The 27,639-nt window shown below is 38.8% G+C and overlaps 1 protein-coding gene across 16 annotated transcripts in view; it reads left to right on the forward strand.

The window, feature by feature from the left end:
• The first annotated feature begins 364 nt into the window (after positions 1 to 364).
• LOC121866781 (troponin I) overlaps positions 365 to 27,639 on the forward strand; it is a 39,638-nt gene continuing 12,363 nt past the window's right edge. For 4 of the 16 annotated variants that reach the window (XM_042366494.1, XM_042366499.1, XM_042366502.1 and 1 more), the window contains exons 1-8: positions 385 to 480; positions 7,141 to 7,194; positions 11,568 to 11,610; positions 15,031 to 15,075; positions 18,035 to 18,160; positions 18,586 to 18,709; positions 21,364 to 21,464; positions 27,323 to 27,366. In XM_042366494.1, coding sequence (XP_042222428.1) covers positions 7,169 to 7,194; positions 11,568 to 11,610; positions 15,031 to 15,075; positions 18,035 to 18,160; positions 18,586 to 18,709; positions 21,364 to 21,464; positions 27,323 to 27,366 — 509 coding nt within the window. In that variant the 5' untranslated portion in view covers positions 385 to 480; positions 7,141 to 7,168. Of the gene's footprint in view, positions 481 to 7,140; positions 7,195 to 8,583; positions 8,618 to 11,567; positions 11,611 to 15,030; positions 15,076 to 18,034; positions 18,161 to 18,585; positions 18,710 to 21,363; positions 21,465 to 22,227; positions 22,329 to 22,732; positions 22,834 to 27,322; positions 27,367 to 27,639 lie in introns of all 16 variants that reach the window. The other 12 variants (XM_042366500.1, XM_042366507.1, XM_042366495.1 and 9 more) reach the window with 11 other exon arrangements.

Below are 27,639 nucleotides of genomic sequence, written 5' to 3' on the forward strand. Positions count from 1 at the left end.
ATACTAAATTCCTTGAAATTTGAAACAATGTTATAAGTAGCAGAGATATACGGTAGATCATGAATAGAGTTAACAGTGTCTGGGTGTCCTGTATTGACATAAGATTCACTAAATCTTTAAGCCCGTCATGGACTTCGCAGTGAAGATGAACAATAAACAAATTGCTACAACAAACAGTGATGTCTGCATATTATACATAGTGAGGGACGAGCGGAAGGGAGAGAGTTGGGTGGAGGTAACAGTAGGCCGGGACGGAGGGGAGCGCTGGCCCCCTCCTATTTGGGCAAGTGAAGGTGGGTCACGTGAAGCCACCCAGCCAATCAGAACCCGGTATGATCACCGAATCACGTGACCCTGGCGGACCAATGAGCGCATGGGCGAAGCTAGGGCGTAAGAGTATGCTGTTGGACCGGTACAGTCAGTCCCTTGGGCGAATTGACTGCACACGCCACCCGCGTCTCTCAAGCCCAATCTTTTTAGGTAAGTCGGAAGCCAAGAGGATAACGTGGAAGCCAACGAGTGTGACAGTGAAGTGGACTGTGGTGACCAGGAGCCGTGCCGAGTGTGTAGCGTCCTACATGCCTCCACAACATCGTTATAAACACCGTTAACAGTGATTGCAAGTGCCTGTGAAGACAAGTGACGGGAATTCTATCAGTGAACACCTTTTGCCTGTTAACCGAAAGCGTGGTGGTACGCCTGGGCACGTTTCGTAGTGCACTAACACCAGGACAGCACCCTCTCTTGTGAGCAAGAGCGGTATACCTATACTATGAATAAGGTTTATTTGTTGGTTTACCACCCGAAAAAAGCATGGTGTGTTAACCCTCAGAAACCAAAGCTTACTGCGAATTTAAATTATCGAATAATTATTCTTATAAGTTATCTGTTTTTCCGTGAAAAAACAAAAATCATAATAGGAACGATGAAATATGGAATTTATAATGCAAAAAGAAAACTCAAGTCCTGACTATCAACAATATTATATGTTACTTAAATGATGGTTAGGCTAATGGATCTTAAACAAAAGGACATACAATACATGAATATATTGTATTATAAAGGCACGATTGTAAGGGTATCCGCGAAATGAAGATTGGTGGCAAGATCTCACTCGGCACCCTCAGCAAATGTAAACAAATGTCCTCCAGCCTGGCAAGAGTCGCCAAATATATAATCCCAACTACTCACAGCAGTAAAATTACCAGCGGGTGAGAAAGCTGCCAGCCACGCCTGCTGCCCCGGGGTATTTTGGGACCAGGTGCGCCGCCGGCTGTAGCAGACCTGGTTGAGGGGAAGAAGGAACATGGGAGTGATGGAACGTTGAACAGGAAAAGCGAGGTGGCAAAGCTCTTAGATAATAAATAACTCAGTTTCATGAAAATATGAATTTCAAATGCATATTAGAGAGAGAAATTAGTTTCTAGGTCTTTAGTGGTAAAGTAATTCAGATTAGTTTTGTAAAAAAAAAATGTAGAAAGTAACGAATAAGAATTCAAGAATTCGGGGAGTTATGAAAAGGTTTAAGGCTTTCATTGTATACTGAGAACTAAGTAACTAAATAGAGTACAGTATATCACCGGGAAAAATCTGAGAAACTGGCAATCCTGGAGGTGCATATGTGGGAAAATTTAAAATTGTCAGGGTGTTAATGACACGATATTTACCTGAAGCAATATTCCCTGCTTTATAATATAGGTGCGGGATTTTCTTCAAAATATATGTAGTCGATATTGCGATTTCGTCCGCGTATTCAAATTCTTGGTTGCGTCTGAAAAAAAAATGTACAAGACTACCATGTGGGTTAGGAATTCCTAAGTACCTTTGAAACTGCGCCAAGTGTGAGCTTGACATACTTTGTCAGCATCGCGCCAATATAGCTCACGGAAAAATGCCAAACTAAAGCAAATTTCACAAAATGTATCCATTACATGGTAATTGGAGATACTTATAGTAATTGAGGAACAGAATTGATAGCCGACGTAAATTATTAGAGATCTATTTTATCAAAGCGAAATAATTGACATTATCGTAAACTTATTCATTAAAGTTTTTCATTGCCGTTCAAGAATCGATTATCATTATTATTCTTATACAGTACACGCCTGCCGAATCAATGACAGATCTTAACGTATGTACAGTACACTTAGTAAATGTATACACTAGAAAAAAACTGATAATGAAGATTCATCTTTCTCTTAATCATTGTTGATATAATGTATTAACGTGCCTCATCAATTTTAGGTGTTTTAGCTCAGAACACAAGGTTGGTTAATATGCTTCAACAATCTTACAGATTATGAAATCTCATGTTCACCAACCACTTTTGTTTAAATGTATTTGTTTTAACAACAACAGTTTTTAAGGACACCAGAAAAATTAGAGGAGTAAATATGAAGAGCGTTGTTCTTTTACATTTGTATACGTAACTAAATAGGATATGATTGAAACAATTATTGATTATCGAGGAAGATATATTTTATCGTCTTGCTGTAGGTGTTTTTCTCCTTCAACAATTAAAGTTCATAAACTTAACACTGTTAACAATATATATTAATAACTGGTAATTGCAAGATTGAAATGAGTTCTGCATCGCTCTAAAGTAAGGTTATTGTAGCTACATTATAGCCTAGTGGTGGAGGGGGGTGCAGTCACGTACGGCAATACTGTACAGCAATAGATTTCCAGTCTGCCGAGAGTGTTTATTATCAATACCTGGACTAACAAAAAGGTAATTATGAGAATGGGTTAAATTCAATGGCGCTATCTTAATTGAGTAGAACTGAAGTCATAGGAAAATTGATCCTAGACAAGTAAGCTGGACGATTTTCCACATTTTCCCCTTTAGGAAATATTGGGTACGGCAGCAATGAGTGGGAGGGGAGGGGCGAGGTGGGGATTGCTGAGTTGGCTTCTATTCTTAAGGAGTTAACAGGGGAAGGGGTGGGGGGGAGAAGGAGTCTATCGGTACTCCACACCCCCCCTTCTCTGTGCCGGCCAGGCCCAGAAATAGCCAAGTTGGCTGAGCGTTGCCGGAACTTTTGGCACGCCAGTAACCTCCCCCAGCCCTCACCTCCCAGCTTCCACCCCCCTTTCACCGTCCTTTCCTCTCATCTTGGTCTTAAATATCAAATTTCTCATTCATGATGGTAGATTCTCATAGGTTCGTACGTTAAATTTTCTCCCTAACTGAAGAAAGCATCCAGCTGGTTCCCCTCCATTATGACACAGTTTTGGCTGTAGAAATGGAATAAAAAAGTACTGACACATTAACCAGATGTGTTCTTTTATCCATAGTCAAGGGGGGATTTATTGCACGTAAATTGGGAATGGGGGCTCCATTTTTTTTTTACTTCATCTGAGAATTAGTCGACATTAACTCCACTTCGTATATACTCATGAGAAGCGACTTAGTGTCATAAAGGTACTGATAATTTACAAACTACATTTTTTCAAAGGCATTTGTGTCGGGAAGTAAACAGCAATAGTAAAAGAATTCAGCGGGTTAAAAGACTGATGGTGGAGACGTCTTACACCGATGCAGGAATGAGAAAAATCTCAGCCTGGCAATGGTATGGGGCCCTATTTTCAAAACTGCCCAGTAATAGAAACCCAAATTTAACGATCAGTTTTTAAGGACCCTGACTGCGAGAGAAACATATGCATGATATCAACAACGATCGTTGGGATATTCTTTATCTGTTGTCAAGTCCAGAAACTGACACTTAAAAATAATGCTTAAAGATCTTAGTAGTATTAGTCACATTTGGTAACTTGTTCGCACTCACAGTTATCGTCCATACAATATAATTTAAAATTCTTACCGTGTTTAATATGTATAAGTACGGAGTTATTATATAAATTCCTCCAGATCTTGTATAATGTATCAATAATGAAATGTGATATGTTTTACCCATTAAGCGTTGCGCAAAAACTCTGTATTGGGACATGAACTTCGCCAATTTTCCATTTATGGAGAACAAATCAAAACAGGACCAATTACATTTAATTAATTTACAAGACAACTGCAAATGGAAAGATCGATAATTGAATCTCGCTTGGTTTAGAGTATATTGTGTATTTTAGAGCCGTGTTTGGCAAGTGTCAGATATCAGACGCCATTTATGGGCTGGCAGGGTGGCAGTGTTGGGTGTTGGCGCGCCAACATGCTCACGTTGCCAACACTTCCTTCTCAAACATTCATTTATTTGACTGGGTTTTATGACTTTTTAAGCTGGTACGACATGATGATAAAGTGTTAATGACATAATTTAATGCGTGAAAACCCCAAAGACTGTGCCAACACTTCCTCTTCAAACTTCAATTTGTCCGATACATTTTTATGGATATTTAACCTTTTACGACATGACAGTCATTTGTTTATTACAAAAGTGATTTTATGAAAAGTTCTTTAATAATAAGTTTAAAGCCAGAAAGATCCTACAGATTGAAAACATCTCGAAATGACCTTAGTAAGATACATCTCTGAAAATGAAGACGATACTGAAAACAAGTGACTGCTTTAGCTTATTCCAACTCTGCAACACCTGCATTTATCCTGATATCTTTCTGTTTCAGACGTGTGCTTTTTTGAATTAGTGTATTTCAAGATGTAGCTTAGTTTCTCTTTACCTGTTATCTAGTAGTTTTCATGCAATAGATGAATATTTGTTTGTTTTTGTAGTCAATATTTTGCAGTGATATGCAATGTACAGTACAATCTTGATATAAATGACTGACAGTAGATTATACTGAGAGTTACATAGTTGTAGATGCATTTTGAACTTTGAGTTTTTTGCTTTAGCCAAAAGCTTCTTAACTAAACTTAAGAGTAATTTAAAACTAAAACTGGCTTTAGCAGAAAACTCTTAGTTATTTTGACAAATTTTAGCATTCCTATGTCAGTAGATCAAACCTCCTAAGCTTTCAAGTAGGTTAATTTTAACAATTTTTGAACCCCTCTGTCGATTTTACTCATGTTTTAGTAAACCTAGTAGATAAAGAATACTTATACAGTATTGGAGAATAAACATTGAATCTCATAGTTGCCACTTCGTAAATATGTTGTAGATATAAACATCCTATAGAATTCCCAAGCTAGACACAAGATAAATTGGTCTCTTGTAATACCCTGTACAAAGACAATAAGTATCCACTGTCGGAAGGAGAGCGTCTGATTGGTAGATTTGATGACCAGTGAAGTAAGTCGCAGTCAAAAGCAAACATTGCCCGCGGAAGAAAAATTATATTATGTGATAGAGGCAAAACGCGTTGTTTCTCAAATCATAGTTATTTGCTCTCGTGTGCCATGCTCATTTCAACTGCGACTTGTTTCTACTGTAAAGTGGGTCAATCGTATAGACGACGCCGTTCTTCCTGTGACCAACTGCTGTCTCTGTATATAACAACAGGACCAGTTTTGATATTAGTATCCCTTACCTAGTTACTCAGAGCCTCACAGTATCAGTACAAATTGAAAAAAAAAGTGACTCTACCTATAGCCATATAAACCCTCTGAATACTGATCGTGTGACATTAAAAAAAAATTCAAGTGACATTTTTCTCTTATTCCCTGTGAGCGCTAACGTGGCCAGGCTAGCCTACTGTAGCCTCAACATGACTAGTAAGTAGCCTCAGCGGTGATGACGTCATAGTTTGGAGTGGTGGTACCTCCCCCTCTCCCATCCTTACTCCTCAAAAGAAATCACCTTCAACTGGCAAATGAAATATAATTATTTCGAATGAATAATTCTTGCTACAAATCACACTGCTGTTAATTTCATTTTAAGTCTTATTAATCAGTACTACCAATTACAATATAATTAAACAGCCTTGATATGAAGATTGTTAATGACAGTCAAGTATATGAATTTGATGTCAAGTTTGCCAGTCGTGGGTGACGTCATCATCTACAAGGCCTTGGAGTGGCTTGCAACTAAATCAAGTCTCCTTGATTTAGTTTTGGGCATTCCGGTTTGTTGTTAAGATGTTTGGTTTACATTTCATTATTATATTACTTTGAGTTAACTAAAAATAATCGTTATTATTGTTTCTATTCAATAAGGTTTTGATCCTTTGTGATATAGAGCATTTTGTTCAACCTTATGAAGTGCAGTTACTTCACCACTTCCCTTCTTTAGCCTACCCTATATTGGCCCCTGGAGATGTTCTTCTGACTCTTGTACGTTTGTAAACAGCTAATTCTTTATTTATGGTATGGGAGACAAAATACCCAGTGGAAATATCAATACGAGTCAAAATAGCGTCTCCAGACTGATATATTTTCAAGTTAGATGTTTCGCTATAGACTGGCCAAGATGACTGTTTGTAATTTGCCGGAGTTGAGGGACACTAGACCAGTCCATGGTGAAACACTCCTCTAACTCAAACCAGAGTTTTTTCCTACACATTTTTGTTGTGCATTTTATTTAATTTTATTTAACGAGATAAACTTAATTGCGAAATAAACGAAAAGTTGGTAAATGAATAAAATTTTTGATAAAATCAAGGTGCACAGTCCCATGATTAATATAAACAAAAACTCCCCAAAGAACAAGATAATAATAATTTTAGATTGTTTTTGAACCTTTGACGCTGTCTCAGAATTTGAAATCCCTAAAATGTCCAGCTCCCTTTCTATCCATTTTGTACCTGAAGTATTAAATTATATTTTCTGCATGAAAACACCTTATATATATATATATATATATATATATATATATATATATATATATATATATATATATATATATATATATATATATATATATATATATATATATATATATCCGGTTAATAAAATCTAAAATATAAATATTTTAAGGCGTCGAATTAATTTTTTAATGTTTCCAACAAGTTTGATTCATAACATTAGATATTAATAATAGCTTACATATTATTTGGAGTGTTACTTATGAACGCCGAGATTATTTTGAAATTATAACATTCATTCAGTTGCTTTCCAATAAATGTCAGTTTTATTTTTTAAATAAAAAAATTCGAGATTTTATTTAATTTTGTTGTTACATCTACTTCTGTTTTTTTTATTTATTTGTTGCCAAGTTTATATATTAACTTCTAGGGGCTTTATTTTTTTTTAATGATTTTTACTAACGCTCCTCATCTTTCTTTGATTTCCAGTTCCTAAACCCCCCCACACTCCTCAACCATGTCGTCTGACGAGGAAGAGTACAGGTAAGATAGATACGCACACAACATACTCACACTTCCCAAAGTTGAGCAAGAGAACGTACATTTGGATGCGTAGTATACAAGGCTAATCAGCTAAGGATACCTGTTAGGAAACTATATGAAAACATTAGATTACACAGACTATACACTTTAGTATTTAGAAACAGTGCAAGTAATCTTAACATGAGCACCTGAAACAACAGACAGAAGTACGTGGGAGTCACAAAAATTAAAGTAAACCAAACTATAACAGATCACAACAGATTTCACGCAGCGTTAGGGTAACCAGATTTTCCCGACGGAAAAGTGATTCACGGAAAAAAAAGTGCTATATTTAAAAAAAAAAGAGGTGGAGATTTTACATAAATTCTCGCAGCTCTCCTTTCTTCCCACATCCAGTATGCTATGAAACCGAATCAAGAAAATGCTCACAAAAGTTAAATGCCAATTTCCTTACGATTTCGTAAAAAAAAAATGAAAACAAAAAGAATCACGAAATGCAAGACTAAATGTTATATAAAATGAAAGATCCCAAAAAGTGTTGAATTTGTCAAAATGCTAAATCTGGTCACCCTGCAAAGGGTAGTTTAGTCTTTTATCGATACAATTATTAACAGTTTTGATAATTGTCAAATTGACAATTTTACACTAAAGGGCAGTTGAGTTCTTCATGACGGGAGATTATCATGATTTATTTGTATAATCGTACACATTTAAGTGATGTGATTTTTTTAATACCCAAGGGAATTTAATATATATATATATATATATATATATATATATATAACCACAAAAGAAGAAAACACGAAGTGCGCTTTCGTGTAATTCACATCTTCAGGGGTGAGTCTGTGCTACCCCTGAAGATGTGAATTACACATATTTACTATATATATATATATATATATATATATATATATATATATATATATATATATATATATATATATATATATATATATAATAATAGAACACTTAACCAAAATTCTTCTTTTCAGTATCTTAGCACAATCTGACACTGGCATCACTGACAGTAGACAAGATATACACTCTATGTTATTTTGCTTTTAGCAGGAACCAGGCGACATAACACTGCAGTCACTGATAGTTTTCCATGAACACTTCCAATTTCTTGAGGGTTTTACACCGTTATTTCTTTGTCGATCCACACATAAACATACGTATTACATTTTTTTACAAGTTTGAAGATGTAGAGGAGGTGGCCACTATGAGAACTCGGTGAAAACGTAAAGGAAACTTCACTGGGATCTGAGACAATGTAAGGATCCCGCTTTTTCCCTTAGGTTTTAAAGAGAAAATCGACGAGATGGCGAATGTAGATGGAGACCTATAAAACTGTATACTAATCTTCTCATTTTCTCCCCCAAAAATCAGTTCAGAAGAGGAAGAAGACACCATGGCGGACGAGGTACAAATGATGTTTCATTTCAGGCTGTAACTTATTTCTTTAAACCTAACACTCACACGTCTAATACCATTGAACTGACCAAAACCAAATTTGTCTGACTGTAGTCTAGGAAAATAACTGACCATCAACGAGAACAGCATAGACGGTGTACCAAACGGTAGGTACATAACCCTGAACAAGGCCAACCCAGACGTTACAGACTGTCTTCCTACCTCGTGCTGCGCATTGCATATTGCTACTATTATCTTACAAGAAAAGCATAAGAAATAGTAGCAATATGAGACTCCAGATCAAGTTAGACCATAGGATGTCGACATCAAGGCGAGCACGAGGCTCCTGACCAATACCTAAGTGAGACTTAAAGTTTTGGTCACCCTGGTTGCTCAAGACGCTAGTAGCCCAATCACCTTCAACAACTTCAAATAGCCAAGTGAACAAAATCTCAATTTATTTTTCAATTTTGCAGATCAGGGTAGTCGTTTCCTTGGGTAATTCATATGCAACATCAAGAACGCTAATACCTAAGAAAAAAAGTAATTTACATTTGGACATTGGGAAATTTTGGAATGTGTTTTTCTGCTCGGGTGACCAAAGACCAAGCACTCATAGATTATATCATTACGATATACTATTCTGTAGCTGGTCCAGTGTACCCTCAGCGGGTCAGTCTACAGTCAGGTGGTTCTCCCCGGTGTAAGTAGACGAGTGGGCGTCCTCATGGAATGGATGGATGAGTTACTTCTGGTGGACGTGACGGTCAGAAAGTGACATCATCTACCCCACCCATCTCGTGTGTTGTTTGTGACGTCACACACCACATCCTCTCCTCATCGCTAATATTCCGTTTTTTACTTTTCTTTAATATAATTCCTCTACCCCGTCTAGCTTTTTGTCAAGAGATAACGTTTATTTTCTTTTTTATTAAGCTTAGTTTCTACTGTAGTTATAGAGATGTAAAGGAACAGTTGGACTCACTAACCTTGCGACTCACTATCAGACATGAAACTAACTTGAATACGAAAGAAAAATTTACAATAGATGAGATTAGTTTTAAATTTTCATTTATTAATGTATTTATTTTCTTCATCAGAAGTCTCTTTTCCTGCATGATGTACATTTAGAACTGTGCCGAATTTGAAAGACATTTCGTGCGCACACATAGACGACAATACTGTATACAACTGTGTTTATTCGGACGAACTGTAAAATACATTATCTGCTTCTAGACACAAAACTGATGCATCTACTTATAATTTCTGCATTCATACTTATACGTACACACTTAGCAGCCTACATTCATACATAAACAACTATATATGGTATCTTATGTTTATTTACATTTTAGGCATCTAGTGCGATCGATTATAATTTAAGTTGAACATTTATTTTGGTGCTTTATTTACTAGTGGCCACCGAATAAGATAAATCCCAGGCAACACTAGAGCCGTTTTATTTATTTTTGCTATGATTCCTAGCCTGTACCACCCAGCTGCACCGTATATCAACATGAGTCTCATTTTACTAACACAGCTGTAGCCTAGCAAAGGATAGCACAGACACGCCAAACCAGGAATCGAAATCGGTTGACCTTTCCGATTCCAAGACTCATATTGATCTATTTGTGCAATGAAACATTCCAACTGTGTTCAATTTTACTTATGTTCTAGATTCAAAGTTAACGTAGAATAAGCCATGACGACAAAAACTTAATACGACTTAAATAGTATTGTCAATATTTTGAAGATGTATTTTGAATATATCTAAATTTATTGTTATGGCGATAATTTACGTTTTCTTTGGTGGTTTTACCTTCGATGCAAATTGTACAACCAATCAAAAACTTTCAAAGACTAGCACTACTGAGAGCTGCTGTAGCTACATAGAGGCACAGTAAAAATATCACGCGTATAATCATGCACTGCCTTATTATTTATTGTGACGGACTAAGGGAGGTACACATAACTGTGCGACCTATGAAGGACAATATAACTGAATCTAAGCTTGTCTAGATAAACAAGGATAAATGATTAATAAGATGTTTGAGGCCATTTCATGTTGCTCTAGGCAGCCCTCAGTACTGCGACTCGGAACCTATGACAAGCGAGCCCACCATGACGGCTGTCCAACCCGGCACTGGTCTTGTCTGGTTCTTGCACTGGTACTCAAGCTGTATTCCTGGGTTTACTTAGTACATTCCGAACTATTGCATGATTTTAATGACAAACTTGGTATTGTGGGTAGTAAACTTTTTAGATGATGGAAATATTTTGAAAATCTACTGTGCAAGTGCCACAAGACCGGTATTGATTATCCACATGCCTCAACGACAACACACCGCTCACCCGCCCAGCCAATCCAAGCGGTTAGGATGTGTGGGTGAAGGTTGACATTGAGTCCGTCTTTAGGTGATAAACATAAGTAACTCTTGTTCTCGCATAATGTTACCAAACTTAACTCTTGAGACAGTCTAGCTTTACTCTAACGAAAGCGTATTCTTTAATAAGAACCTAAGAGGACTCGAGGTATTGTTTGTACGTTTCTTTGGTGTGAACAGATCGCTGAGGGATTGCCGATGTTCTCGTAAAAGTTCCAGATTATTATTAGTTAATATGTCAATTGTTGTCATGTACAGGGGACAAGAGGACGCAGCTAAATACAGTAGTTTCTTGTCTGTATTTCTAAGGCAACTTTATGACGTCGTTTTAATGAGCCAGTCTGATGAGTTTTGAATACCTCGAACTAGGAACAAATTACCGTACAAATATTTAAAGATCTGGAATCAACCACGAGAACACTGTCTGACCCAGCTGTTGTGTGTCTGCTGAAGGGGGTGGTGGGTAAAACTTGTCATTGAGGCTTTTATTAACATATGGAGGAGGAGGAAAGGGTTTAAGGAAGAAACAGGTGCATGTTGGGAACTAATCTGGAATGTTTGTGATGGTTCTCACAGCAGCGAGGAGGAGTCGTCCGAGGAGGAGGAGGATCCCGCGGTCGTAAGTTGTCGTCCTTACTAACCCACTAAAAGCGACTCACTTGGACGGGCGTCTTCAACAGTCATAGACCGGAGCTGCGACGCTCCTCCATGGCTCAGTGTGGCTCACTTTCTCAAAGGTTCTCACGATATTTTTTCTTCTCATTAAATTGGGGATGCAAGAAGGGAGCGCCGTTGGTGACTACAAAGTTTCATTATAAGTCTGACTCCAATTAGTCTGTGACTAAGTGAGTCAGTTATATCCGTTCTTGAGTTTCCATTTACGTGGAAGATTTAACTTGTGAACCTTAAAGAATGTGATGCCTGGTTCCGAGAACACAGCCCAACCGCTCACTACTTTACAAATTGTATGTCACTAAAAAATTACTCTATTAATAATAAGAGTAATGCTATTATTATTATTAATTGGAAATAACTCTTGTCTCCTGCCCACATTTCAACACCAATAAGCTCAAAATACATCAAAATGTGCCTAATTTCACCCAGAAGCAAAATTAACCATTGCAATTTAAATTTCAAAACAATTGATTTATTGTACATCCAAAATACAAGGGCAACCTCTCTGCTTATACTGTATCCATTTAAGATCATCAATCATGTACAAAACACAATAACTCAACATCCATTACCAAAAATCTTGTTTATGGTTCAAGGATCATTTATTCCCAAAAGGTTCGTATAGTGAATAACCCCAGGAACTGAAGAGGCAACAGTGTTCCTAGCTGGTTGTCTTATGCTATAAGAAAAAAAAACAATGTACAAAAACAGCATTAATACTGCACTAAGACTAACTAATTAGAAACAATACTTAATATTGTCTGGTTCTAAGTTAGTGAATAGGATTTTGATGTCTTGCGGTTTACCTGAGGACAACCAGTGAGGCGCGTCCTTGAAACTTGATTTACTGGAAATCTTCATTGTGCAAACTTTGAGGATCTAGATTAAGTATAGTAAGTGTAAACGGTAAAAAGATGAGCGAACGGTTGGGCTAGTTCTTGTGCCATATGGTGTTAAATTTCTTGGCTAAACTTTATTTGAATTAAGCTTATTTGAGCAAACTTTTCGTGTATCTATTCATAAATAATATAATAATCCATGACGAAATTATCGTCGTTAAGTATATTATGGTAAATCCGCTTGCTTTTGCATTTAAGGAATTGTGTTATATTTTTTATAGTATTTAAATATATCGTCGTGGAGGAGAGTCGTATCCGCCCGGGATTTCGTTTGTTCCAAAACTTTAACTCTGAATTTAATATATAAAAACTCATAATTTGACAGTAAAACAAATATAATGGTAAAGTAACTGTAAATATAACTATCTTTTCAAAATTAATAACTTTCAATATAATATAATATATATCTTCAGTACTTACGTAAAGTAGTTTTTAAGAAAATTCTGATAATATTAATAATCATTTTTATACATTACAGGAAGTTATCAAATGAGATGAGTCATGGTAACTATATGTCAGTAGAAGTAGCTTTGAAATAGATCTGTTTACAGTAGATGTAAAAAAATAAGTAGATTTAGGAAAAACGTCAGGGTCATTTTGCTCTATAGTCTTCTGGCGATTATATATACATTTTTTTTAAGTAAATGAAATAGGTTTGAAGTTTATCTTGCATAATATATTTTGAAGAAGTGGTTTTTACAGCACACTGCGCAGTCCCTCTACCCCGTCGTCACTTATGTCTTGTTTAATTGTTTCCCCTGTCGTGGTGACCCCTGTAAACATATTCAGTCAAAATTCGAATGCAGTGTCATGCAAAGAAAATATTAGAAAATTAAAATTTGAAAGCACTGTCAGTCAATTTCGAATAAAACAATGACTAAACAAATATCACTACTGATAAATTCAGTTGAACCAGGTTTATGAACGACTGCAAACAAATTAAACTCGAGTCAGTCAATCCCGAAAACGAAGATTGGAAGCAGCAACAAAATCAGTCAAACAAGAATGCTGTCAGTCAATCGGAAGTGAAAAAAGCTTCTTTAAAAATCCTTTTAAGCCAGTTTTGAATATGAAAACATGCCATCGTTGCCGGCAATGTTCGAAGTAGAATGTTCTCACGTATTTTGAAAAAAAAATATATTCTGAATAAAAAATAAATTCAGCTTTCACTGTCCGCGGAAAAAAAACGAAACCTCTTAATTTCGAAGGAATGGTTGAATTATACTTTTAATAAAAATTTTCTTTTAATTCCAGATTCATTTATTTTTTTGAATTTGTTGAAATTACTTCGAAGCATATTATGAGTCAGTCTCTAGTTACACAAACAGTTTTTGTTGAATGAATAATCAGTTACGCGGTAAATTTCATTTCACATTTTCTAACATAAAGCTTCTTCAACTACTCTCTCGACCTCTTGGAAAATTTCAATTTATCATCTACTTTCATTAATTTTCCTAACTACTTATTTCATTTAAGTTTTCCTCTTAATGTCATAAATTTCATTTCAAACATTTACAGATCCTAACCCCGAAAAAAGTGGCATCTATTAATTTATACATTTATTTATTTATTTTATATTTTAAGTTTACTAAACTCAACTACAAATATTTAATATGGTTTATTGTTTTATCCTAAGTTTACTAAATCAAACCACAAATTTATAAGACGGTTTACTATTGCATCCAAGTTTACTAAATTCAACCACCAACTACTTACATAATGTCTTTGACTGACAAGCTCGTTTGATCGATACATAACTACTCCGATTGGTGACATTTATACAGTAAGAATGTGTCGTGACCTTAATAAACCTCGGCAATTGACCTCGAGGCGAAGGTCACTTATCCCTGTTACTGACGGTCAATGTTTGGATACCAGAACCCCTACAGGAAAGGAGTTCGACCTTGTTTGACCCTGTCGACTATTCTGACCCTTTATGAGTGTTGTTCTTCGTGTCCCTGAGTGGTAATTGTGTGTGAGCGTGGCGGGGCTCACACATACACACATGCACACACGTACACACATGCACACACGTACACACATGCACACACGTACACACACACACACACACACACACACGTGTGAATGCTCTCGCCGTTTCCTTTCTTCAGAATGACTTTAAGAAACACGAATGAGATCTATTATTTATGCATTAGGACGCATAAGTAATCCTGACATACACGTTGTGTGTGTGTCAGTGTACAACTATGTACAGTATGTATGCATATTTTTTCGCTCGGGTGTGTAAACTGTACATGTGAATGTCTGTCAACATGGTGCAGCATTTCTGTTTACAAGAACGCCTGCGAGTCTGTCTGTATCTATGAATAACCTTCGTTTTTTACCCGTTTTCTCTCCCTGTTTTGTGGGCATGTGTGGCGGTGTGTGGGCTGGACGCCGGTGCTGTAAGTAACCGCTCCGCGCCACACACCCACTCACAGCACCTCCACCCTCTCTCCCTACAGAAGGCAAAGGCGGCCGAGGTACTAGCTAGACAACGCGCTTTGGAAGTATGTCCTGAGTGTTTCCTACTAACTGCATGCGGGGAATATTGGCTAAGAAAAAAAAATGCTTGTAAGATAAAGTAAAAGTAATGCAAAGATGACATCAAATGGATAAACATTTTCTAAACTGAGACACATTGTAAAGATAAAGTTACGGCCCTTACAATAAATATCCATCCTTGGCTAAAACAGCAAAGTTAATGTAATTATGTCAGTTATAAAAGGTAAACATAATCTTGCCATTTGTTATTATGGTTGAATGTTAATATATATAAAACCAAGGTTATTCACGATTATTAAATTGTCAACTTTTGATATAACATAAGAAATTTGTTGATAATTGAAGTTGAGGCTCTTGAGAGCATCCAGCAGCCAGAGTTGAGGACCACCGCCACCACGTTGTTGTCACCTGACGTCACAAGTGAGGTCATGTGACGCCACGTGAGGTCATTGGTCGTCCTGCCAGCAACCCCATGTTTGGTAATCAGCAGGTTTGCCCGCCATAGTACTGGGCGTGGCACCTGCTCACCACACCACACGCCTACCCACGCCCACCGTGTCCTCAACCTACCACCTACCAGCCTACCTCATCCCAGAGCTGATAATAATGGTGTTTATTATCTCAGTCACTGTGCCTCGGAGCGAGATAACACCCGAGCCAGGGAACGAGCATAACAACATCAATCAGCTGATCCGCAATATTGGGATTATCTCAGTCCCATGCCAGGGACCGAGCATAACACCATTAGTCAGCTGATCCCCTTAAAACATGTTATTATATCAGTCCTTGTGCCACGGAGACAGTATAACACCCAGGCCAGGAAAGAATATAACAACATACTGTAAGTCAGCCGACCCGTAATGTTATTATCTCAACCCTCGTCAGGGAGCGAAAATAATACCATTCGTCAGCTGGCAACAAAAAGTTGTCGTTATCTCGACTTCCCAGAAGCGAGCATAACAACAGTTCTCGATCAGCTGATGTGGACAGTGCTGGCCACAATGGGGATGATGGTGGTGTCTTGGGTGGTTGAGAGAGGCACAATGTGCAGTGAGGCCAGGGCTACACCCCTCCTACCCTAGCGGCCCACGGGCGACGGACGGCCACGGGGCAGCATCCCCAACTCAACCCCCTCATATTGTCTTGTCTGAGGAACTGCACACCCGATATAACAATAATCACCTCCATGTTGTACAGTTTCAGTGTCCTGACATTATTTCTCTCGTAGAATAATGTCAAAATCTTCCAATTTTCCCTGTCAACTTATAATCCCTTACAGAATAATTCCTTGATGTTTGTTGTTTCCCATTATTTATTATTTTCTGATATCCCTATTACCCCAATAATCAGTTTTATTCTATCCCTGTTCTCTTTCTTCTCAATAAAAAGGTCCATCAAACTAGAGAATTTCAACAAAAGATCCAATTACCTCTATTTAATATTTCTCTTTTTGATCATTTATCCCCAAATTTAATATAAAAATAATAATATAGACAATTTGACCCATACGAGCATCCAGTCATCTTCAGAAACGCACTAAACTTACAACAGGTGCTCAAAACGCCATATGTTCAAAAATTTCTTCCCACAGTGAGTGATTCCTCTTAAGCAGGTCCCACTCGTAAGACGAGGGTGGTGAGTGGGTCAGCTCCTCGGCCCTCCGTTAGTGTTGTGGGCTGTGTCGAGGCCACCACGAGGGTCGGCCTCCCACCAGCCCCCATCACTCGTAGGGCGTCAGGAGGTCAGAGCGCCATCCGATTCGCTGCCAGTCAACCAGTCAACATAAAGACGATTGATTAAATTTGATTATTACTTCAGATTCTGGGGTCAAAAGTCATTCTTAGCATCTTATAACCTACGTTCTGAATCATAACCAAAATAATACAGTCGGTGAAGGTTTGATTGGCTTTCAGTGTTCATACTTAACTTAAGAATCTTGAACCAAATTCATCTCGTCATTGAAGATGCGATTAAATCTCCACTTCTAAGTCTCATGTCTGACTCTTCAATCAGTTTCATCCAGTTAGTGACAAAACGATTGGCCTCGGTTCTTGCAAGTTCGACAAATTGGATCAACTCATTGCAAATAGAGATGACACAAAAGGCATTCAGTTCCTGTAAGTTCGTAATTCTAGGACCCCAATCAGTCAGTCAGCGATGCCATTAGCCTTAAGATCATTATCAAATTTTTATTCTTGAGCTTAGAAGCGCAGGTGTAAGACTGCGCCGTGGAACAAACTGAGCAGTGAAGGGTGGCGGCCTGATAATATACTTAACAATTTTGTCACTTTAGTGTAGAATCCCACAAAAAAGTCCATAAAAGCGATTAAATCTCGTGAAAAAAATAGCGTTTGTTTCTTTCTTTCTGCACGGTTTTACTCCCAAAGTTTTGAGTTTCTTCTGATAATCTAAGTTTCCCCATTTCAGCACTGCCCTACCCTGTTTTATTTTTTAACCATCCCTTTTTAATTACTGAAACTAAGATCAAGTCATCACTAATTTCTTTATTTTCTTAAATTATTGATAATTAATTTACACACCTCCCCTTTCTCAGTGACAAACATATTCATAACAACTATTTCAAAATCATTCAGTCGCTCTGAATAAATTTGTATCGACCCGCAGATAAAAGAGACAAATTAATTTAAATTGCATTTTTAGTTTGTCGTTAGAAACCGAATGTCAAAAATACAACTAATAAACTCACATAGTATAAAAATAGACTATGACTCAAACTATCTTTTCACAATCTCCAGAATTTCAACCAGGTATTAAAAATCACTATAATTCTTTGATAATCATTGTTTATATCCCCCTCGAAGGGCCATTTTCAAGTGGCTATAGGAACAATGAATGTAACTATATAAGGTAGTCCCCCATTTAAATATAAACACAAGCGGGCCAAGTAAGGTCCCCGAGGCACCCTACTACAAGCAGTCACTGACTCCTTGAGACGCTCCGCAGGATGCCAAGAAGAAGCAGGATGACATCGACAGGAGGAAGGCCGAGGTGCGCAAGCGCCTGGAAGAGCAGAGTCTTAAGAAGCAGAAGAAGGGCTTCATGACTCCCGAGCGTAAGAAGAAGCTCAGGGTGAGTACACAAACTTCTATTTTTTGGAGTTCAAAGCTGGTAGTTTAGCTTTGTATTATAATGCTACTGGGTATTGAGATGGAGAGGGGGAGGGCTTAAGTAGGAGAATTGCTCCATGAGGATGACATTCGGGTTAAGTACTGTAGCTTCTGTTTTTCTGGCTTCGATTTGAGGATTGTTTTGTGTATAAAGATGCTAGGTTTGGGGCAGAGCTTTTTGGAAAGCCGCCTTAAGCGGAAGGACTTCATGACTCGAGCAGAAGATGGTGTTTTAGTGGAGTACTCGAGTTTTAACATTTTGGATATAAAACTATAGTGTTTCTGTATGTAGCCTGTCCCTCTGAGCGTATAGACTCCACGGTATAGCATGCAAAGCCGAAGTAAATCTTAATCTCTGGACTGACCTACTGACCCTTCCTCCAACAGCTGCTCCTCCGTAAGAAGGCCGCTGAGGAACTGAAGAAGGAACAGGAGAGGAAGGCCGCTGAGAGGCGCAAGATCATTGACCAGCGTTGTGGCCAACCCAAGAACCTCGATGGTGCCAACGAAGGTATAGTGACCAGGACGGTGAGAGATCCAAGGAGGGGGACACCCTGTCCTGCCTGCGCGAGGCATACGAAGACACACCTAGGAAGGGAGGGGGGAGGGAGACGTCTATCTAGGAAGAAAGGCGTCTACGTGAGGAAAGAAGGAATGTACCTACGTGAGGGAAGGAGAAGGAGTACCTACGTGAGGGAAGGAGAAGGAGTACCTACGTGAGGGAAGGAGAAGGAGTACCTACGTGAGGGAAGAAGAAGGAGTACCTACGTGAGGGAAGGAGAAGGAGTACCTACGTGAGGGAAGGAGTAGGAGTACCTACGTGAGGGAAGGAGAAGGGTACCTACGTGAGGGAAGGAGTAGGAGTACCTACGGAGGGAAGGAGAAGGGTACCACGTGAGTGAAGGAGAAGGAGTACTACTTGAGGGAAGGAGTAGGAGTACCTACGTGAGGGAAGGAGAAGGAGTACCTACGTGAGGGAAGGAGTAGGAATGTACCTACGTGAGGGAAGGAGAAGGAATGTACTACGTGAGGGAAGGAGAAGGAATGTACCTACGTGAGGGAAGGAGTAGGAATGTACCTACGTGAGGGAAGGAGAAGGAGGGAAGGAGAAGGAATGTACCTACGTGAGGGAAGGAGGAGGAGTGTACCTACGTGAGGGAAGGAGTAGGAATGTACCTACGTGAGGGAAGGAGTAGGAATGTACCTACATGAGTGAGGGTGGAAGCGAGATACAAGGAATAAAAGAAATCAATAGGAGGGAAAACAAGCAAAAAAAAAAGAATTACGTGATAAAGGAAGGGAATATGAGATTGGGAAGAAAAATATAAAAAAAAGTGGGGGAAATGAGCGAATATACTAAACAATAGGAAGATGGATAACTCGAGAAGGGGGAAAAATAAGTAAAATGGTGAATGTGAGGAATAAACGAGAACTGGAAAAGGGGAGAGAGATAGTGGGAGAAATAATACAAAGAGGAATAAGAGGTGTGAAAGAAAGAAGTACTGAAGAAAAAATAAACGAATTAAACCCCGATAAAGAGGGAAAACGAAAAGAGCAACAAGATGAAATGTACAGAATGAAACGATAAAGTTTAGGAATGAAAACAAAAAAACAACCAACAACAACTCGAAAGAGGGATTCTTGGAAAAATAGCAAACTAGCTATAGGTTTGGGACTATAAACTAGGTGTATATAGGAACCTCTAGGCTATTTATATCAAATGCAACAGATATAATATTAACCACTTTTTCCTCCACAACAAGACAGGTACCACCACGGGCTGTGATTAGCTGAGGAGTTTGGTGAGAGCAGCAGCTGATGCCATGTGTTGTATCTCTCTATGTGTAGTTACGTAGTTTGGTTAGCTCATGTGTAGCCTGGTAGAGACACATACGTCACCCTGTCTCGACCTACACACACACGCGACAGCTACACACCAGTATACATATGGATCGAGGGTGGCTAGAGAGGGATCCCCCCCCCAGAAAAAAATTACAGTGGAAAATCGTTTTTTTTGCAACTGTCAACTCGTTTCAAATTTAAAGAACTCTGTGTTTACATTGCTGAGGAGCAGAGCAGACACACGTGCGAGAGTTAAAAAAAGAAAAGAAAAATGAATCTTACATCACAACGTCCAGTAAGTCACATATACAGTAAGTGTCTACTATCATCATAACTTTGAGTAGTCATATATATAGATTGATAGGCCATGTATTATGCATCACAAGGCTTAATAACATCTACCTTTACTCGGTTAATACTTCGATATTAACGACAATATTGGGCCAAGATACTGTACTGTACTCCAGCGCTCAATCGTAAGACGGTAACAGTAAACAAGGAATTAAGTACTTAAGGTAATCTTTACCTCAGAAGAGAATTTACCCCCAGAAGAGATAGTTATTACCTCTCGTGGGGAATTACCTTCAAGGGAGATGTCAGTAGTGGATATTTGATGTACAGAAAAACTCGTTTATGGCTCCGTATTGATGAGTTCGTTGTTCCATCAGCCTTTGCGAGCCCTGAGAAAAGTAACTGTTGTAAAATTCATTGAAGTTCCTAGTAATTTTTATCAGATATATACCCTTAATGTTTCTAAGTCACTACAAAGGCAATGATAAATATTTTGTAATTTTTTTCTAATACACCCAATAACAAAATTATAAAACTCCTCACATTTTTACTTTAATCAGTACACTTTTTTAAATAATAAACCCATTTATGCTTAAGGAGTTTTCGACGAATTCGAAAAAAAAAATCTTTAAACCGATTTTTTTTCCGATGTCCTATTATCTTATCTTATAGACGAGCCTCACCGTCTAAGGTCACCTTCCACAATAAAGTAATCCTCAAGATACTGAAAATATCTAACATATTAAATCAACGAAATTGTCTTAAACACACATACCCAGTTCTTATAAAAATTTTTGTCGAACCTTTAAAAAGTTAACATTGCCCACTTAAACTTAATATCGACGAAGTCTACCCACTTGAAACTAGTTACCCTTAAAATGTTGAGACAAGTTCACTTAATTTACCCTCAACACATTCACCCCTTTCATTTTTTTGGTGATTTTTTTGGCCGAAGCTCATCATCGAAAGTTAATCCTCTGAGTCAAGTTCCCCTGAGATGTTGAACGTCCCCACTTAATTCTCCCTCAACAGACCAGCTGCGTGCTATTGTTAAAGAATACTACGAACACATCGCGAAGATAGAGAGCGGAAAGTATGATGTCGAGATGGAAATCATAAGGAAGGACTACGAGGTTTGTATAGTTAACTGCCCCCCCATCAACTACCCTCAACCAACCACCCTTCACCAAACTACTACCGCTGTCTACTTTTTTTTTTCCCTTTTTTTACCTTTTTACTTTCCCAACCAGTTTGGACGTCGTATGGTTGGATGGTTGGTCGGGAGGGGAAAGAGGGGAGATAAGACGGGATTGACATGAATGTTACCAGCTCAAACCTTCATTCAATCTTACGGTCCTATTGTGACGCGGAATGCTATTTTTTTTAATTCTATACTTTTGTTGATCTCTATATTTTTTCGATTTTATTTTCATAATTTTCTCAGCTTGTAACCCGATTTGCTCAACGACGACCGTATAGCTTTTACCGTGTGTCATTTCCGAGTGTCTTAGTAGCGTTTACCACAACAATGTGATGTTTCTTGACTTATTTTTTTGGCCTTGTTATTTTTAGTTCGAGTGATGAGATTAGCTGAGAAGCTATTATTTTTATTATTATTATTTTTTTTATTTTTTCCACACACCCAATCCCTCTATCTGGTCCCTGCATTCATTCCACCCCTGCACTGGACATCAGAACTCCAACATGTGTGTGTAGCGCGGTGTGTGTGTGTGTGTGTGTTTGTGTGTGTCAGTCCCTCTATGTGTTTCCAGAGACCGCGCGTCGGAGGTGTTTGAAGGACCGCCTTTACATGTCACCATTCCACAAGAAAAAAAAAAAGAAAAACTTTGTTGGGTATTTCGCCCTAATTTAGTTTTTTTTATTTTCTGTTTATAGCTGAGCTTGAAAAACTGTGTAGGGATTTCCATATACGCATTGCAAGCCTTGAGGGTGACAAATGGGATCTGGAGCACCAGATCAAAATGAAGGACTATCAGGTAACAGCGAGGTGCCCGCAAGCTACCTCGCTAGCTAGTGCACGCTGGCTGCCTGCAGGCTGGCCCTTAGGCTGTCGCTGGCCTCCTGCGGCCGCGCTAGTAGTGGCTCTTGGCCTTATCCCAAGGGTTTTACCTCAGCCAGTGTCCTCTAGTAATTCTCTTCCCTTGCAGGCTGTTTCTTATGGAGGGCTTCACTTCATCCATAGATAGTCACAAATCATTCTTCCTAAGATATCTCTTGTCAAGATATCACTCTAAATCATCGTTTTTACCCATTAGTTATGGCTAAATTTCAATTCGATATTCATATGTATGTATGTTTTACCTGTTGTACTGCTTTCATTTTCTCCCCGAGAGCCTCTGGGCTCGCACTTATCATACCTTAACGAGACATTCTGTTATAGACGCACTTAGGGATATCTGCAAGGAATACCACGAGCGTTTGTTCCTTTGCGAGTCCCAGAAATGGGACCTTGAGTATGAGGTTCGCAGGAGAGATTATGAGGTACAGTGGCCCGACCTCCTTGTACCAATCGGGAGTGCTAGTAGTACTGTGTGACTACCACGGCTTGACCAGCCCTGGATGCTCTTCTCAACGCCGCCCACCCCACACAACATTCGTCCCGTCAACGCCTCTAGTTCGTCTATCCGTCCGTCCCCACGCCCGCCCGTAGCAGTAGTGACTCGCCAACACCCCCCCCAAACACCCACAATGTATCTTACAACTCACTCCCCAAATTGCTCTCAGTTTTGCTCACTGCCCTTCTCACACGGGACACCTTTGCTACCAACTAGCTCCTGTTATCTGGCTGTAGTAGAAGAGTAGATCGCGTAGTGAGGATGTCGTAGATGATAGCGCAGCCCACCTCCTCCTCCTTTTAGTGCCCCGCCACTGGTAGAATTGTATGAAGTGCACGCTTATCGGAAGTAAGGGTTGACCATCACACACGCTGCTCCTGTTCCTTCTCATATTGCTGCTGCTGTTGACCCAGCTGGGGGTGCGTGGGACCCTCAAACCCAACCCCACCCCACCATCACCTTGCCACCCGACACACACAACCTTAGCATACTCATGCTTAGTTAAGTAGTGGTGTCAATCTGCCGATGCGCTGTACGTTTTTACCTGACGCACAGTGACTCGGTTGATTGATCTTGTGAATTTAGTGTACAGTGCAGCTCAGAGTAACTAGAGTCCGTTGAAGGGCCCCAAGGTACGCAAGTACTGAATGTACATTAGTAGTGTACAAGAACACTGGCATTAGCATTGGCTGGTTGTTGTGACACCTTTTCCCCCACGTTGGTACCACCCTTCTGGCACCCCCGCAGCGCTTTGTGTGTGTCAAGCCTCTTCTCTTGTGTTCAAGCTTATTTAGTCCTCCCTTTCATATGTGCTTATTAATGCCACTGGTTGTGATGCTCTGTGATAGATGCCTTGGCTGTCCCTGTGTTAGAGAGATGCCTCAGCGATGGCAAAGGTTTCTTACAGTTACTTCTTTAGGAAAAAAAATTCTCTAAAATCCGCTGTACACTCTTTTAAAGTATTTTAATTTTTTTAAGTAGACTTTTCTAAGTAATAATTTTCTAGACTACTAAAACATTCACTGTTACCAAATATTAGAGATAAAGTACCACCATAGTGGTGATCTGTGAGAGTAGAGTGTAATAACGCAAGAGTGAGGGTGGGCGGGGGTAGGCTAGTACTGCCCGCCTGCTGAAACCTTACAGCAGGTCCCTCCTGCCCCCCCTGCTCAGGTGGTGATGCTCAGCCAGGCTGTCAGGGCCAAGGGCTGCACCATCAGATAACACACAGGCAGTGTGCGTAGGTATACGTCCCTTAATTTCAGGGTTAAGCAAAGCTTCCTATCAGAAAAAACTCCCAAACACTTGCGTTCGGTTCCCACTATTATGAGAGGCATCAATTCTCTTGTTATTTTTATTATTATTTTGAACTAACTTCCACTGCTTTGTGCAAACAACAATAATTGCAGTTTCTATAAGTACCTTCGTTTGCTTCTCAATTTTCTTGTCACTTGTCCAGGGCTGGGCAAACCGTTTGTTGAGCTTAATGGAACCAGAAGTTACCTGTGGAGGGCTATTACTAATTCCCAACGCCTCCAGTTGTATAGCTAAGTCCTTAGGTGTAGGACGAGCCTGCGGATATTAGGCTCTCAAGCCTCCTCCTCGCTTGCTAACCGGACAACACGTAACCTCTGCATGTTTCTACCCCACCATTAGCGACGGGGAATCGGGACGGGGCCTTCGGTGCCCCCCGGGGCCTCGGGGGCCCCGTCTTGAGCCCCATTTTTTAACCCCTTATAGCGTGAACCATACCTGACCTGGCCCCGTGTGAGCCCCCTCCCTCGCAGTCCCCAGGGCAGCACGCGGCCCTCTGAGGTCAACCCAGCATCCCATGTATGGCACTTCATACTCAGCCAAAGGCCGACTTTCATTTTCACTTTTCAAGCATTATCCTCTTTCTTCGTTTTTTCTATCTTATAGATTTTCCTCACCTGCATATTTTTTATTTTTGAATGATATTTGATTGCATTTATTTTGCAAAACCTTTTGTTTTTTGTTTTTGTTGAGCTTTACCTACGAAAACGGGCACATAAGAAATTTTTTTTACGATTATCTATACCTGTCCCGAAAAAAAAGGATGTTGTGTAAGATTTTCATATCCAACCAGACAACAGGTAAAATATACAAAAAAAAGAAGGAAGTGCCATACAACTGTTGAATTCCTCCATAGAAGCAGGCCTGGGTATCGTCTAGTCCTTCCCCCTCTTGTGCGAACCTGGGTTACTGTTTGGTTTTATACTTTGCCTCCCTGGGGACTTGTGTCAGTTCGGACCAGCAGACCCACACAACCGTGTTCATACTTTGATAGGCTGTCAAGATCACCACCTCTAAACTCGACTCCCCACATTCTTAACACTCGGTTTGTATCAATAATATATGCACATATCTTCGAAGAGGTCATTAAAGTATAGAGTTTTAGAGTCGCGGCCGTTCTGAACAATCTATCACTTATGGACACGGTCAAGGAATAGCGAAGCTGCTCTTTCTTCGGCCGGTGTTGGTCCAGTCAAAAACCTAAACCTTAAATAACCACCACGGACATTTTAGAGCCACTAATCCGAACACGCAACTCCCTACTTGGTGGCAAACGGAGTGACTAACAGCAGATATTCTAGATTTTGCAGACAGCTTGGAGCAGAACTCTCTTACCGCTGAAAGAGGCGTGGTGGGCCACACGCGGGCGGAGTGGGCTATGCGGGACACCGTGACCACGCTCTCTTTTAGCGTCGCGCAAATTAAAAAAATCGTAGTATTAATTCAGCTCAGCCAAGAAACTTTAATTCGACGCCGTCAGTTCATCAATAAATTCTTCCAATTTATTAATCACTGACGGATTATCCTCACGAAAGGACAGTGATAAAATAGTTGGATGAACCAAAATCCATTCAAAGATGGATCAACCAGAAGCCTCGATCAAGTACCCTAACAACTAACTATTTAATACTTGGTTAACGACAGTTATTAACGGATTTAACGACAATTAACTTTGGCACTGGATCATCTAAAGTGTCGAATTAAGCTCTCCTGGCTGCTTAGTGTTTCCTCCTATCCCCAATCTTGAAGGAAAGATTGGAAATAAAAACATTGATACATTAAACCAACAAACTTGAAGACTTCATTTTGATCCCATGTCCTATGAGCAGGACAGATAAAAACTTTAGGCCTTAAAAGTAAAGCATACAAAGTTTCTCTCTGTCTCTCATTCTCATCGGTTGTTGACATTCCAGGTTTATTTATCATCCTATTGGTATGTGTTTTCTGTTTTATCATCATTATTATTATTATTTACTTTTTTTTCAAGACTGGGGAGGAGTGAAAGGCATTTTTTGTTGTAGTTTTAGTGTTAATAAGGTAGAGAGCTTCCGTGATTTGGGAAGTCTTGTCTTAGCTTTTACAGTAGACTATGTAAAGTAGACTGCAGTATATAAATGTTTATGTGTAGACTAAAACGTTGCACAACTTGGCGTAGAACATATTAAAAGATACAGGCTATAAATAAACCAGTAAAAGAAAATGGTGGAAAGACAATAAAAAAAAGTCTTTATTTTCTTCATATAATGCTTTCACTGGTGATTTTTTCTCGCCTTTTTTTGTACGTGAAATTTTTCCACCTCCCTCCTGTATCCCCTTTCTTGATCGTTTCCCCTTTTTATTTCTTTTTATTTGATTCGTCAGTTTCATTCTTTGTTGCGTCGAAATATTATTTAAATTTTTACCTCCTCTGTATCTTTTAACTATCTTCTGACTCAACTAATAACCACTATATGTTTATAGTTTATATGTCAGTATATAGTTTAAGTTTACTTTAAGTTTAATTTATATTATGTTTTCTCATATTCAATTTTATATTCTTTTCTCATCTTTTCATTTTATATAAACAAAAAGAATTTCCAATCCATGTCTCAAACTATTTAAGATATAATGTTTAAATTAAGTAATGGCAATAATTCGCTTTCATGCATTTTCTGGAATAAAAGTTTTCCAAGTGTTTATGCTTGGCATTCAAACTCTTTGACGCAGGCTCTGGCAAAGCTTCAGTATTTTGTTTTTTATAACCACCTTCTCACCACCACTACATCAATCTCTTTTTATTAATAAACAAAATCTTGGGTAATTTATTAATGGAACATTTTGAGGTAAGATTTATTAATGTATTGCAATGACTGTAATTCATAACAAGGGGTTTATCAAAAATGAAAGTACTCACATCAATTGTCATGAGAACATCCCATTAAATAGTATAGTAAAATTCAATTAATTCTAAGATGCATCCCATCACAAATCTATTTGGTTTAGTCACCGGTAAAATATTCTTCCAAATCAGTCCTTCTACAGCTAATAAACTTTTCAACCACATAAATCAAAGATGTGCACGAATCTTAATTCTTGTCTAACTGACCTCCACCATCTTCTAGATCAACGAGCTCAACATTCAGGTCAACGATCTGCGTGGCAAGTTGTAAGTATTTAATACTTTGTATTCTTCTGGTCCGTTCGTGTAATTAGAATATATGCGAGAGACGTCTGATGTCAACAGATGAAATCAGCGGTAAACAAATGGCGTCAGATTCACATTAGTATCTAAGATAAATCCATCAAAATATATATAAAAGATTATTTAATACAAACAAATGGTAAGATATAATAAAATATTCTAATTCTTAATTCAATGTTTATCTTAGAAGGAATGCATTCTTTCCGAGTTATTCACAACGTCTGATTGTGCGGACGG

This window comes from Homarus americanus, unplaced genomic scaffold (genome assembly GCF_018991925.1).
Source record: "Homarus americanus isolate GMGI-L3 unplaced genomic scaffold, GMGI_Hamer_2.0 scaffold58748, whole genome shotgun sequence".
Classification (NCBI taxonomy): domain Eukaryota; kingdom Metazoa; phylum Arthropoda; class Malacostraca; order Decapoda; family Nephropidae; genus Homarus; species Homarus americanus.